Source organism: Cyclospora cayetanensis, unplaced genomic scaffold (assembly GCF_002999335.1).
Source record: "Cyclospora cayetanensis isolate NF1_C8 unplaced genomic scaffold, CcayRef3 CcayRef3_contig_105, whole genome shotgun sequence".
In the NCBI taxonomy this organism is placed as follows: domain Eukaryota; phylum Apicomplexa; class Conoidasida; order Eucoccidiorida; family Eimeriidae; genus Cyclospora; species Cyclospora cayetanensis.
In genome coordinates this window covers 71,724-86,953 of record NW_020312043.1, presented here as the reverse complement: position 1 = coordinate 86,953, position 15,230 = coordinate 71,724, and the positions used below count along the sequence as shown (strand labels likewise).

Genomic DNA, 15,230 nt, shown 5'->3' with positions numbered 1-15,230 from the left:
TTATAGGTAATAGAAACAGATAAGCCAATAAGTCAATTCCACGCTACTCGTTTGTTAAAGTGTAACAAATGTAATAGGAAGCATCTATGTTTCTGAGCCCGATGAACTAGCTGTCCCCTTTTCCTTATATTCGAATTCTGCAGATTGGGGGCAGGGAAAGTACGACGTCTTCTAGGGATGCAATAAACTCTACGAAGTTTGAATGGAGTCTGAAATTAAGTATTTCCCTACAGAAACCTCTAATGGGTAAAATGACTCTTAGGTGCCCTTCCAGAAGAGCTGCCGCCTCTTGTTCCCTGCCCTCACGCCTCGGAGTTTCTGCGCGAGGTGAGAGAGAGGGCCACTGCTAGGATACATGAGCATTCTGACCCCTCTACTTACTACTAGGATCCACGGTCAGTTGCGCATGGTAGAAAGCCGTAGCACAAGCATAGGCTGCCCCGATTATTATCGTATTAGGCGAATTTCACTCTGTGGAGAAACCCAACACCCACGTGGTTAAATAGAACAGGTGCAGTCGAGAGAGCCAAAGCGTAGCCTACCTACTCTGCCACACCGCTTGCCTAAGTCGTCTGCAGCGCCCCGGCAGAAAGGGAAGGTGTAAACACATCCCAGGCCCCTTCTAGACGCCTGAAGCGTTTAGGTACTCCGAAAAAACGCCCAGAGAAAGCTTCAAGTAGAGGCATGCCATCTGGGCAGCTATCGCCAATCGTCCCGCAAAGTCTGTTGAACCAGCACTGGTGCTAAAGGCCCTGATTCGAACTCATCGTTGTAGACAACATGAGTGCCGAGATTTTTTGTGCACCGCATGGCTCTCAATCTCGTGCTAGCGACTGAGCAGGACCAAGCGAGAGAGGGAGGGCAAGCGAAGGGGGAGAGGGCGCAGAAATGGAGGTGAAGCCGTCTTAAAGTCTTCTCTCAATTCATTTCAGAAAGCAGTCTTGCACAGGCTTGTTTTACGGGTTCCTGTCCGCCCCTGGAGGCCACTGTGACGACACGGTAGCGATCAGTTAAAAAAAACACCCGTCATGGGGATCATTGAGCGACTCCAGCGAAGCAGAAACACAAAAAACATCTGCTTCAAGCTTACATGGAAAACGTTCCACTGGAGTAAAAAGAAAAGAACGAAACAAGGCACGTGTTAAAGGCGCTCGTTCCGCGTATACAGACGCTCCCTTGGAGATCGGGTACGGCGTGCCACAGTGCCAGCTGCTCCCCCCACAGGGAAAGCCCCCAGCCACTTTGTTTGTTGCTCTGGCCTTCCCTTTCATCCTTATTATTTTGCCTTAAGGTATGTCCTTGGTAACGGAAAGGCCTTCGGATTTAGACTTACGGGGTGCAGGTTTTGGGGTTGAGGGTTGGGAGCCGTCTGGCGGTTCCTTGTGTTCTTGCACGTCCTCCGGCGCCTCCCTCTTATTGAGCCACTTTCATGCCTAATTTTGTGTCTCAATTCAGTTTGTTGTAGATCTAGGGCAGCACACAAGGCTTCTGGCTCGAGGTCTCAGGCTAGGAGGAGCTTGCGCCCTGCCGAATGCTGTTCCGTATCGCGCTTGTTCAAGCGGGAGTTGGCACTGCCTCTTTTTGAGAGGACGTACGAAGCCCATCCCTCTTTCGTCCACCGTATTGCAACAAAATTTGCTGTAACAGTCGGCGCTAGAGCCTCAGCACGGTCTGCGGAAAGATGGTGTCGGCATCCGCAAGCCTTGTCGTCCTCTTGCTGCCGCGGTTGGCAAGCGCATTTGGCGATTCTTTCTTTAATCATCCGTCTCCAGACATGTCTCAGCTACTGGTGCTGACGGTACGTGACTCGGCAGATGCTGCAGCAGGGAATTACGAGGGCTTTGATGATGACATCGACGACCCGGAGGATGGCCATGAAGAGAATTTCCCACCTGACCTGTATGCTGAAAGCGACAGGCTTTCCCCCCCAAAAGAAAAGCTGTTTGTGTCGGAGGAAGGAGCCTCGGGTAATGCCGTTTCGCAATCCTCACCGGAAGGCAGCGCTTCTTCGCCGAACGGCCCCAGGAGTTGTTTCCCATCAGAAAAGAGCGCCTCTGCCAACAGATCTCCTTCTATGGGAAATGTACAACCTCAAACACGAAGTGTAACTCCCCCATCTGATGTGAATTCCCAACGGCGGGGCGCTGATCCTTCCCAGAAGTCGCCGGTGGAAACAAAATCAGTTACTATAATGGCCTTTGACGAAGCAAAGGAAGCATTGTGTCACGCCACGAGTAACCCCGATGTACCATGGCATTTGCGAGCGCTTATTACCCTGACGAGAGGGGTAAAGAAGCCCGACGATTTCCTCCACTCTGCATATCTGTCGTCTTTGATGCAAGCCATGAGTTATGGTCTCGAATGCATGAAGGAGCTTCGCCTGCTTCGGCACATTGATAAGGGCAAAGCGAAGGCTCAAGACATCAAGGAGCTTGTGGCTCTGAAGGAGAGAGTCGTGTCGTGTGTCAACCCCGTGAGGGATCTCCTGGCGGAAGCCAAAACACAATTGGGCCCAGGCATGAAGGCTAGAGGGACCAAGGGCGGGTGGGATAAAGCGGCTGTGCTTCTAGATTCCCTTTGCGGGGCCGTTGTCGCGACGGAAAATAATTTCCTTACTTTGTTGTCCTTGATGGAAGCTCAACGCAACCCACAGACGCCGCAAGCGGTGATGCAGGCACTCCAAAAAGAGCGAGAAAAGGCCAAGGCGGAATACGAATGGGCGAAGGACAATATCAAAGGCTGTATGAGGGCGTTAAGAGGGAAAGGCATTCTTCCGCGCGCCTTTCCCATGTTGTAGGCTACAAAAAGTGCAAGGAATTACTTGAGCTATACCAGCTTTTGTCCCGCTAGGAAGGGCGGAGGGGCAGCAACAGCATCATGAAGACCAGTAGCAGGTCGGAAGAAACCTCAAGGAAAAAAGGCGCTCACCTTGTGGGGGCCTCTTCGTCCGCGGAGGCGCTTGTCATACTAAACCCGGTCCCGTTAGGGTGAATGATACACGGGGACAACATTTGTGTTGCTTGTATTTTGCCTGTCCTCCGTTTGAACGGGCGCGGTTGTTCGTTCTGTTGATACCTTCATATGGATGTGGAGAATAATGTTCGTACGAGGTACGCACATACTTTTATGGGAGGCAGTAGAGGTACATAATACGCCATCTGGCTACTAAGGATACCACCAGGGAAGACTAGGAGGCTCTCCGAGTGGAATGCGAGCCGCATGTCTATCTATGTAGACAAAGATCCTAACTGCCTTACTGCGGGGGAGCGTGCGGCACCGCGTACTGTCAGTCAGTGCATTGCATGAACTGTGCCTGAGCATCTGCACATGTATCTTTATTTATATATATATTCACTTATCCTTATTACGACATGTGAAGCGGCTGATCTGGGGGTCACCGTAGCTGCAGACCAGACCCCGCGAGACGATGGCCTTCCTGTAACGGAAAATCATCTTCATCCAGCTCGCTAGGACGGCCAGCTACCCGTTTGTTATATTACGCCTTTGTGCGGCAGTACAGCAAAATCTAGGACACCCCAGTTTGTTGAAGGTTTTGAAAGGCGCGGTGAAACTCCGTTTCTCAGAAGTTGAGGGACCGATAGATGGCCTGAGCAGACGTTTGGATGTATCGTAGACCCTGTCATGATGCCATTAGCAACAGCGAATCCTTCAATGGCCGTTTTGGACGATCCTGTTTCGCTGTCATTTCCTACCGTGGGCTTTCCTCTTTGGTGGCAACTTGTCACCTCGCGTTTTTCACGGATCCAGACGAGGTACTCGCAAGTTGTCCGAAACCGTTTGGTGGGGCTAGCTAGCCGCGCAATTTATATGTAGACCCCTCCTCTGGGCAGGAAGCATCAAGGGCTTGTGCTTGAGGTGTTGCTCGGAGGTACAGCGGCTATACACACCAACTCCTTAGGCGTAACACGCACACATGCGCTCTTTTGTGTGTGGGGGCCATGAGGTTTTGGGGTCGAGCGCAAGTAAACCTGCCGGCCGATGAGCTGGTGAAGAGTGCGAGACGAGACTTTCGCTGCGGAGCTGTCCGCCACTTTGACACCAATGAAACCCCTGAATCTTAGTGTAACGAACGGCTAAAATATACGAAACGTCCGAGAAGCTCAAAGGCGTAACAGACTGAATTCACCAAGCGTTTAGCAGCGGTGTAGGGGCGTCACGCCACCTGGAAGGGGGGCACGCGCGGTAAGAAGAGTTAGAGATTCTCTATAGGCGCAAGCCAAAGTACATAATTGCTCATTATAGGTCCTCGTACAAATTGATGGCGCGAAGTGACGCATGATATGCCCCCTCTTCCGGAGTGTATGCTCCATGGATCTATAGTGCTTGCTGCTGACTACGTCGAGAAAAATATAAATATATATATATATATGTGTATATATATAGCTGTCCAAAACAGCACAACAACTCGAATGAACAAGAAGTGGAGGGAAAGGACAGAGCACACGCATGCGAAAAGGAAGCAATGAGGGGGAAATCACGCATAGAGGAAGCCCACGACGAGCGCTCAATTACAAAAAAGAAGTTGAGGTTCCCCTTAGGACCATTACCATGCAAGCATGCTCTTGCTCCGGTTAATCGTACCCTAAAGATTTTAATGCTGCTGCCAGACAGCTAGTTGGCAGTAGTACACTGTGCACGTGTGTGCGCGTGTATGCGCGTGTGTGCGCGCGCTAAATGACTAGAAGAAAGACTTGGCGCAAGAAGAGGCGCCTGTTGCCAGTGTGAAGCGATGGCTAACACGGCCTTGGGTATTTCGAGACGGCAAGCGATCGAGCGGCCAAAGTTGTCGTTCGTTGTAGCCGTACGTGGCGCGAGCGGCACACCACGGCCCCGTGAAAGAAAAGCAATTAGATTATTTGGGAACATTCTGCGAGAGAGGGATGACCCTTTTTAGCACCAGGGTACTATGCTGACAAGAATAGTGTTGTTACAAGGAAACAGTGAAATCGTGGCAGGCGAAACACTGGAGGCGAGGGCAAGTAGGTAGACGGGAGGCGGAGGCATGGGGATGAGGGCCAGAAAAGCGCTCGCTCGGGAAGCCGAAAGAATTAGGGCACGAAAACACCTCCCCTCTGCTGCTCTCGCTTCTTCGCCTCCTTGACCCTTCGTTGAGCGCCTGCCTGTAAGCTGCCCACCTCTCACCAAGTCAACCTATTACCCACCCTCCACTGCAGCACTCTCAGACATTCCGTGTGCTCCAGCTCCTCTGGTTGCAAATACAAAAGGACAAGTGCCTGCCGGTTTGCCATCGCCCTCCTCTGCCTCACCTCCTCCGCCGTCCTCTTCTTCCAATTCTGTCAGGAGTCCGCTACGCTGAAGCAAGCTGCACATGCTGGCTTGAGAGCGCCTCGAGGGCACAGCGGGAGCGAGAAGCGGCAGTAATCTCTGTTTGTAGGGGGTAGACTTCGGCTCCCGTAAAGGACTAGACGGCGTTCCTGTCGTACTGCTGCTGCCGCTCTCACAAGTCTCCACAAAGCTGCAGCAACGCAAGGCGCCTTCCACTTGACGGGGAGGGGTGGAGCACGCCACCGTTGCAAAGGACAGTCCGCAAGGCAGATGCAATTTCGGAGGCTCACACGGCACGCCATAGCAATATCCGCCACTCTTCACACTTCCTGGTTTGACTGCTGCTCCCGCAGCTGCCGGCGTTGCTGGTACCGGCGAACACGGGGGATCCCGAAGATAGAGAGGCGTGATACTTGTAGCGACGGGAAGAGAGACGCTCAGAAAGTGCCCGCTTTCTTTTTCAGCAGAAGGCAGCTTGTGATCATCGATGTCCACCTGCTCGTGCTGGAGCTGCTGCTGGTGCTCTGGCTGCTGAAGACCGTCCGATCCGTGTTTCCCCGGTGTGTATAGATGATCATCTGAGCTCTCGGGAGACAATACGTATAGAGTCCCTTCGCTGCCTTGATGTTGGCAGTCAAATTCTTGAGGCTGTGGCTGCGGCTGGGGTTGCTGGGAAGCGACGGAGGCAGCGGCGGCGGCGGCGCCAGAAGAAGCCACAGCGTCACTCAGAGTGAAGGTTTCTTGGTTGCGCGTGCTGATGGGAGGGTGCCTACCATGGGATTGAACTTGGTGCTGCTCGTGCTGCTGATCGGGCTGCTCATTCTGCATGTTTTGAAGTTCCCACTCCCTTGCGAGTTCGTCTAGCTTTGCTTGTACGGAGGCTGGGGTCTCCACCATTTCAATGCGGTACACCATCGCTGCAACTTTTGCTGCTTCCGTACCTCCCAAATGTTTCGGTGAAAAGCTCTTTGTCCTCCTCCTACCGTCCTGCGTAAACTGCACTCTCCACAGACCTTTCTGGTAGTCGTAATACACCCCCTCACAGCCGCTCTTCCACCGAGAAGAAAAAAGCGGCTCGGTGCCCTTAACGCTCAGATACGAGAACTTGAGCGAGAGGCGTAAACCTGCATTTGGCTGTTCCCGCCAGCTCGAGCCGCAGGGTATCCCCGCAGCGCTGCCTGCTGTCTGTAAGCCTCCAGAAGCGCTTGCAGGCGATTGAGGCGATGCAAAGGATGACGCTGCCTTCACACAGGCTGTCTCCCCAGATGAAGGGGCAGCAGACGGCCGCTGGTCGTGCGCTTCAGCACCTGAAGCAACAGCAGGAATTTTCGAAAGAGGACTACCAGGGGTATTCCATGACGGCGAATTTCCAAGAACGCTTTGCGTCATAGCTCGACTTCCCATATCTCCTGGACCGCCTAATGCAGAAAGACGCTCCTGCTGCAACTCTTGCATTCGCCGCAACTGTACTATCTGGTGCTGCTGGCTCTGTGCGTTTGCCGCCGCCTTGACACTGCCGCCTGCCTTTCCGCGATGCCGCCGTGCAGCGGCAGCAGGAGCTCCGCGGTCCATACACCTGGCCCCAGCAGCAGCAGCGCCTGCTGAAATTGCTGCCGTCGGTGCAGCAGACTGCGACCAATTTCGCGTATGCTGCTGCCGAGAGCCCTTAGAACGTGGCAACGAGGCGTTTACACTGGCCCCCCCTGCTACTGAGGGGTAGATCCACAGCTGATAATCCGATCCAGCTTGGTGCTGTAACAGCATCTGCTGAGAATTCTGCGGCTGTAAGGACTGGTGATTCTGCGGCTGTAAGGACTGGTGATTCTGCAGCTGTAAGGACTGGCGATTCTGCGGCTGTAAAGGCTGGTGATTCTGCGGCTGCATCTTTGGAGATGACACCGCTGCAGCCAATGCGTTGCTGCTAGAAAACTGCTGCTGTGGGCTGCGACTAGATTCCCAAAAGGAAGAGTGCTGCTGCTGCCTCGCCGATAGTGCTGCCGTAGAGGCGTTGGTAGCACCGGCCACACAGCTCTGCTCCTTGCTGTACGGTTGCTGCTGTTGCTGTTGCTGTTGTTGCTGTTGTTGTTGCTGCTGCTCCTCCTCCTCGCTGTACGCTTGCTGCTGCAGCTCTTGTTGCTGCAGCTCTTGTTGCGGCTGTTGTTGTTGCGGCTGTTGTTGTTGTTGCTGGTGCAGTTCCCACTTTGTCCATAAGGGCTGCTGCTGCTGCTGCTGCTGCTGCTGTTGCTGCTGCACAGTGCCCGTCCAAAGAGACGCCCAAGAGGAGCCTTGCAGTGGCAACGGGAGAGTTTGAGTTTGCATTGGGAAGCAGGCAGTGTTTGAGTAAGAGTTTTCGCGGCTCTCGGAGGTTCCAAGCAGCGCCGGCTGCTGCTGCCGCGTTGCTGCTCTGCAGCACAAAGGCCGCTGCTGCTGCTGCTGCTCCTGCTGCTGCGGCTGCCGCTGCTGCTGAGCCGAGGAGGGCTGGCTTTCGTAGAGGTGCTGCTTCTTGAGGAGCTCCTCTTGCTGCCGCTTCTCCGCCTCCTGCTCTCGCTTCTGCTGCTGCTCGAGATCTCCCTCGTCGCGCTGCTCCTGTCGCTGGGAGAATTCGTCGCTGCCTCCCGTGAGAGAAGCCAACGAGATGGGCTCGAACTCGCTGGAAGGAGGCTCCTCGGGGCCAGAAGGCACCTGCAGGAAGAAGGGAGGAGTCTCACCCTCGGAGAGGAATTCCATGCCCACAGACGCCGCCGCTGGAACCTGTGCAGGCAGCGGCGGCTGCGGAGCAGCGGCTGCCGGAAAGCTCAGCAGCAAGGCGCTGCTGCTGCAGCAGCAGACGGAGAACCCTGCCTCCGCAGGAATCAGGGGGTCACCTCCCGCGAAGCGCAGAAGAGATGCACTGCCGCCGCCGCCGCCGCTGCCGCCTCCGCCTCCGCCGCCTCTGTACTGCCCGCAAGAGAGAGTCGGCAGCCTAGGGCAGCACGAAGCTGCCCCTGAGCAGCAGCCAGTTGCTGCTGGACCTCTCCAACCCCACGCCCATCCCCTCCCTGCTGCCTCTGGCCTCCGTCCTAAGGCGGGAGGCGCCCCTTCGTCGGGTGCAATGCAGCGAGACGCTGAAGGATGCGGCCAGTGCTGCAGAAGCGGAGGAGCTCCTGCGTTTCCAGGATGGCCACTGCCTCCCCCCCGGAGAGACGCCATCACGCTCCTCGCCACGCGCTGCTCTCCAGATCCTACGCATGAGCCGCCTCGTGCCGGAAGCGCCGCCTGAGCTGCTGCTGCTGCTGGTCGCAGCGCTCCTCCTGCTCCTGCCCTTGTTCCTGAAACGGAGGAGGCAATGGAGGAGGCAATGGAGGAGGCAATGGAGGAGGCAATGGAGGAGGATATGGAGGAGGATATGGAGGAGGCAATGGAGGAGGAGCCTGCTGCAGCGACGGTCCCCCGGCCGAAAGAGGAGCTGCCTAAAGCCTCCTCAGGGGATTCCGTGGGGTGGGGAGAGGAGACTTGGCGAGCGCCTCCTGCGCCTCCCTCGCTGCCAAGAGGCAGTCCAAACGCATACTCCCCTGCATCTGCACCCCCCGCATTGGGGCAGCAGCTCATGCTCGTGTTGCAGGAGGTCGCGAAGGGCCCTTCCGGAGAGGCAACTCCCTGGGCAGCATCAGTCCATCCTTTTCTTGCGACGGCTCGAGCTCCTCGAACGCAACGAAGATCCTTGAGACTCTTGGAAGGGCAGTCCTGCTTGCTGCTGACGACCACTGCTGCAGCAACGGAGGAGGGCCGCTCGCGCTTCCTAAGGGGCCCCGGAGGGGCCCCCGCCGTGCTGTCGAAATGCTGCGAAAAGGTAGCACAAACCCCCGCCGCGAGCGGAGACGCCATCGCCGCTCCCAGCGGCAGCAACAGCACCGCCTCGGAGTGCTGCAGCCGGGGGTAGGGACAGGAGCCACCTATCCCCTATTTTCTCGTGGCTACAGCCTTGGTAGGATAGGCAGTCAAGGCGAAGGGCCCTCGAGCCTCCGGGAAATCCGAATGCGCAGCTGCTGGGCGGTGTGTTTGTCTGCGGGTGGAGCCTTGGGCCTGCGCGAGGCGGTTGCAATCCCTCCTCGAGCTGCCCGTTTGTGGAGGATGCAGCGGCTACGATAGTCTCGCGCCTCCCACGGAGAGGTTGCAATGGAGGCGACCTGCGCTGGCTGGAAGAGGGACGAAGCGGCGAGCGAGGGCTCAAAGGGCGGGAGGGCGGGGGGTGGGAGGGTAATTATTCAGGAGGTACAGGGGGGGTAATTATGATGGCTGTTCACGAGCGTCAGGCCTGCCTGCGGAGAAGAGGACGATGCATAATGCGACTGGTTGCGCTTCAAAGCGTCACGTTTGCGCGGTTGGCGCGATGGGACGGGTACAGGGGAGAGGGCCAGAGGAGCCGGGAAGCGATTCGCGGCAAGGCTGCCGACGCACTGATCGGCGGATGTTCCTGTGCTGTAAAGACGAGGAATTACGTGGGACTGGCAAAAAATATGGGCGCGGTAATTGGGAGGTCTCCCGATTCGCAGCACGCCGCCGCTCGAGCGGCGCTTAGCCGGCAGACACAGAGACGCGAATGGCTTTGATGGCCAGTGTGCAGCTCAGGTGGGAGAAAGCTTAAACATCTGCATCCTTGGAAATGCACGGAAGGTGAGGAGGCGACACGAGTTCGACACGGGGAACTCTCACCAATGCGGCGGCTGGTGCACCTGCCCGTGCAGCGCCGCCCTGAGAGGCAGCACAGTCCAAGGGCACAAACAAGCGCAGATCCCCCCTAACGAACGAAGGTGCCAAAAGAAAAAGATCAGGAAAATAAGAAACAAGATGGAGGGAAGGGGATAATGTGCAGAGAGGCTGACCAAGAGAACAGCGAACCAGTGGTCAGCCTTCCCTACAAGTGCACACAGCGCCAAGTGGCCTCCCTGCAGGCTCCTCCTTTGGCTCTTTAAGTCGACAAAGAAGCACAAAGACTTTTTCGAGAAAGCTAGTGCCGCTTCTGGTGCTTAATGCAGCACATACAGCCTGAGAGAGAGCCTGAGGTAGGCTTCGCCCCGCGGGTCGAGCAGAGATGCAGACACGCACACCAGGAAACAAGAGGGCGCCTTAATGGCCGCCAGAAGCTCCTCCGTGCATATTTTTGCTCGGAAGAACAAGAAAGGGAAGCCAGAGACGCCCGCAGGAGGCTGCTTTTCGCTTAAGGAGGGGCTGTTGCCGCTGAGCAGGAGACGGAGGGGAGAGGGGCTTGGCCGCAAGGGGGGAGGTGGGGTTAGCAGCGACAAGAGAAAGACAAGGCATATGCGAAAGGGAGTTAGAGGGATACATGAAGCGGTTCAGCTGCTGGAGTAGGCCAACACAGGGTTTAGCAGCAAGAGGAAGACGAAGGCACGTACTGCTGCTCGCAGCAGCCATTTAGCAAGAGCAAGCAAACAGCAGCTGCTGCTGTCTCCCCTCTGGTCGCTACCCCCGCTCTCACGCCTTAGTGGGCCTAAATACCACTAGCATCTGCCGTTAGTACTCGCCTTGTGGTCCGTATGGCCTTTTATCTCTGTAGGAAATGCCATGTGCGCGGACGTGGGATTGGCGTGGTCCTACTTCACGCCTTCGCCTCTACGAAAGAGACACCCGTAATAGAATGACGAAAGTACGCCTTCTTATTCCAAGTTAATTAAATTTTCTATTTAGAAGAGTTGGGTTTCTGATCACACAATCGCTCGCAGCTGTCGCACTTTTAATTTTTTTGCTAGCCGTGTAACCTGCAGGGAGAAAATGAGAGTGCACGGCATTCGCTAAACAGCGAGAGCCTGCAGCGGAAGGAAATGCTTCTTCGTAGCTCATTGCTATACTCTTCTGCCTTGAACAATTAGTATTTGTTTGAGGTGGCCAATAATGGAGGATGGGGTTCAAATGAATGCATACGCACATCCACTGGGGGGCACCGCGTGCGAATTCTTCGACATTTGTATGGAGGTTACTCTGCACTTGAGCACTTTCTAGTAACTAATTATATTAAATCCAGAATCTGTTGAGAGCCGAATTCCTAGTTTGACTGTGTTTCTATGCTATGTGCTGCAGCGTATGTATCGCTCTAGTAACGCTCTGCATACAGGCACACACATACCCCAAACCGAACACAAAACTCAATAGAAAGGTGATGCCGTTCGTGTTTCAATGAAACTGTACTTAATCGAGGCTGTCAGTGCTGAATGGTGAGGTTCGGATTCATAAATGTGCGCGAAACCCAGTGAGGAGCATCTTGTAAGAATTCATTAATTATGTCGAGGTTACGCTGCAGTTGAGCACTTTCTACTAAAGCAATGACATTTAGTCCAGAAGTTGTTAGGAATCGAGTATTCTATTTGGCTGTGCTTATGTGCCATGCGCTGCAGCGTATATATAGCTCCAGTGAGGCTCTCCATGCAGGCACACGCACCGATTCAAGTTTAGTGCAAAGTCAATACGAAGTTCCAAGTTTCCTTCCTAGGCAGCTTCCTCCACTTTCTGCCCTCACTCATCAAGGCTCCCACATGAGAAAGTGACGCTGCTAGTGTACGTGTTGTTGCCCCCTATAAGCTCTCCAAGCGCGGCTAGCTGCAAATTGCACCTACTGCGCAAAAAGCCAAACGCATTCAGTCTTCTTGCATCAAGGCAGTGACACTGGGCACAAATACGATACGCAAACATAAAACAAGTCAGTCAGTTGTTCATCACATCTTAGCTAATTATATTTAGTGCAGAAGAGAGTCTTCAAGTTGACTTGAGCCCGCTGCAAAAAGTAAGCCTCCTGTTAAGAGACAACAGAAGACAAGTGAAGTATGTTAAGGAAAACCGAATTTGCAGCATTTAAGCAGTGCTTTCTGGCCTCAAAAAATAAATCTTCATGCAAGCACAGCCGGTGCACGCAAAGTTGCCAATTTATAACATGAGAAGCACAAGGAACTGCATGGAGGCGACATTCCCGAAAGTGCCTTCGCATCAATCTGAGTGTAGAAAACAACACAGCAGTAATAACTAGCAACTTTAGATCAAGAATCAGAAATGAATGTAATCATTTCAAGTAGAGCATGCGCTTGGCAAGGAAAATTTCCTAGAAGCGTGAGGTATATTGTCCACGGGGAATAGCATTGCTGACGGAAAAGAAGGCTCAAATTGTCTTGCGTACAACAGAGCATTCAACTGCTCCTCCCTTATTCACTAAGGAATAATTCACCGGACAAGGTTCATCAGAAACTCCCATCTAGTGAGTCGATGACTTCCAATAGTCCTAGAATTCACCACGTCTACGGCTCTTTATTGATCCGCCTTCACCATACGGGTTCAGCCTGTGTGGCAACATCCAAGAAAAATTCGAGAAACCTTGGAACTTTGTTAGAGAGGCAATTTCGATATCTTGCTGGCACCTCTAACTTGTAGAGAGATCGATCGATGGAGGAAGGGCATTGTCTTGGGACAGGGTGACAAACGAGCCTAGTCATCTGGCCAGTAGCTGCTTTACCTGGTCACCTTCGGGTGCACCTCGTGAAGCTTTCCGACACACCAAGACCAAATCTCGAAGGTGAGACATACAGCCAATCGCCGCTTTACATAAGCACGTCCGTGACTCTTTCGAGCTTTGAGAGTACATTCGCGTGCACTAGCCACCTATTCTCTAGACCCCTCCTGTATTGAAAGTGACTTCCGACTTCGGCCCACCAGGTATGGGCCTGCATCGGAGATGGGTTCCTGAGTGTGGAACAAGGATGCGGGAGGGCCAAGCCTGGAAATAAAAACTTTAAACTGTGCACGATTGTATGGAATCAGGCTATGAACATATCTTAGCGCAGGCAGCTTACAAAGTAAAACATTGCTAGAAGCAATGTTTGAGAGCCTGGATGCTTAGGGCTTTGTAAAGAACGACGCCTCGCATGGTCCACACTTTTTGAAGGTGTCAGGCTGAGTGTGGGGCTGCGACCCAAGCAAAAAATTGTTACACTTTTTTTCACGTACTTCGACGGCACGTTGCAGGATAGTACTAGCTTTGCTCCTTGTTCCATCTTGGGGAGGGGCCAGCAGCAAAATAGAAAGGAGGGTATCTCACCAGATTCCAGAGTAGCCTCCTGTGGAGAATAGCGAGGCTGCTTCACAAGTTTATGGATCTGGACGAGAAAGCGAGCCAACAGTGTTCCAGTATACCTAGAACTTTAAGGACTAAAGCCAAAGGAAATCAGAAACCAGGTAACAGCTAAGGGACTCGAATGGTGCGAATGCTCGTGGTCGGCCATGACTGCTTCGGGAACTGCACAAATGATCTCTTGAGTGTGCCCCACCGCATCGTGTGAGGGGCCTCTGTGCTGAGAACTTGACCAGCGAACATTGATATCTGAAGAGCGAGCAGTTGGAAGAGGCTTGTATCTATCAATAATCTGCTATTGGTGCTACTGGAGATGCGGTAGGGACGGGTGCTACATTTATTTGTGAGGCGAAGAGGAGTGTCTGACCGTCTTCGTGATCTATGGGGCACCGTTATTCTAATACTTTGTGTTTGTTATCAAGTATATCAACTCACTTCCTTTCAGTAGGGGATATTTGTGGGAATCCCACTTACATGGAGCCTAGACGTTTCGAGAAAGAAACTTAGCCTTCTCACGGCCATGATGATCCAAATCTGTAGGGTTAACACTACATTCTCCACTACCTGCGTTCTTGGGGCATAGCCAAAGTTAAAGCATTATTCATCTTTGTTGTAGGTATTTAACTTTCCGGCCCTTTTCTTAGGGGGACAAGCTAGACATTTAACAATACTTTTGGCTGCAGTGCTGCATAATTAGCAAAAAATTAGTAAAGAATCGACAAGTCGGTTTGTTTTTGCTGGTGTTATTTCTTTGAGAGTACTATGACCTCGATACACGGAGGAGAAATGCTGGTGGTGTGTGCGCTAGATGCTATGCCTAACTATCTGTGATTGCTGTGAGTGCTTACTGAGGGCAGCTAGGCTATGCCTCGCCGCACCTTTCTCGCAATGTGTGACACTATGTTGGGCGTAGGCAAGAGTCTTTCAGAAACCACAAATCTACAACTTAGGATGGTTTTCTTCAAGCCATTCGATGTCTTTGCAGAAAATGATCTACATCGATCAGGACTCTTCGCAAATTATTCCCTTCAGGAGTGTGGCAATGACTCATTTGTATTAATGGTTTGAAGGAAATTATAGACGCTTGTCCTTCAAGAAGGATGACCAGAAAAGTACATCCACTGTATTAGTCTTTTTGTGCTTCATGTACTCTTGGATTATGGGCTCAACTTAATATTTAAGAGAACTAATGTCAATGCCACAGGTCAAATTGACAGCATAGGTCCCATTGAGGTATATCCGTTGGGCTACAGTTTCACTTATTGATCTCCAAGCAAGAGCTGTTTGGAATGACTCAGCAGAACGCCTGGGCAAATGCTGCTCACATGTGTACACTCAGAAGAGAATTCTAGCTTTTCGTCCAGTCTCCTTACAGGCATTCTTGACTTTCGACTCAAAACTATATTAATAGAAATTGAGTATACTCTAAAAGAACTTTAGGGGTTAGCTCACCGTGCGCTAGGTATTCCCCCAGTTTTGACACCAAAGCATTGTTGGCCTTCAATCATCAATTGTTAAACGACCCAGCTTACCAACATGGCAATTCTGTCTTCTTAGCACCTATAAATCATAGCTAAGGATGATCTTTGGGCAGACACGGCAGGTCAAAATATTGGCACTGTGGAGGCATAGGGTCGAACGTTGCTTGAATCCTTCAATTTAGTGCCAGCGTTATGCATACTTTGTTGGCATCCTGATCTAACACTTTAAACGCTTAGTTCTTACAGCTATTCCCTGTATTTAGTGTTCGAAAGGTCATGATGCCTCTACGATATCTTCATGGACAATCAAAGCCTGCGTACGTCCAACGGCT

The 15,230-nt window shown here is 52.8% G+C and overlaps 1 protein-coding gene and 1 pseudogene across 1 annotated transcript; one reads left to right on the top strand and one right to left on the bottom strand.

Moving 5' to 3' along the window:
• Window positions 1-1,681: 1,681 nt before the first annotated feature.
• Window positions 1,682-2,797, top strand: LOC34620021. The gene has a single exon (XM_022733291.1). It carries the CDS (start codon window positions 1,682-1,684, stop codon window positions 2,795-2,797), a length of 1,116 nt encoding a protein of 371 aa, XP_022589971.1.
• Window positions 2,798-6,973: 4,176 nt separating this feature from the next.
• On the bottom strand, window positions 6,974-9,171 carry LOC113147602 (annotated as a pseudogene).
• Between the last annotated feature and the right edge of the window lie 6,059 nt (window positions 9,172-15,230).

Bases quoted from the DNA above. Each gene is read 5' to 3' on its own strand.
- LOC34620021 (XM_022733291.1), top strand. From the start codon at position 1,682: ATGGTGTCGGCATCCGCAAGCCTTGTCGTCCTCTTGCTGCCGCGGTTG.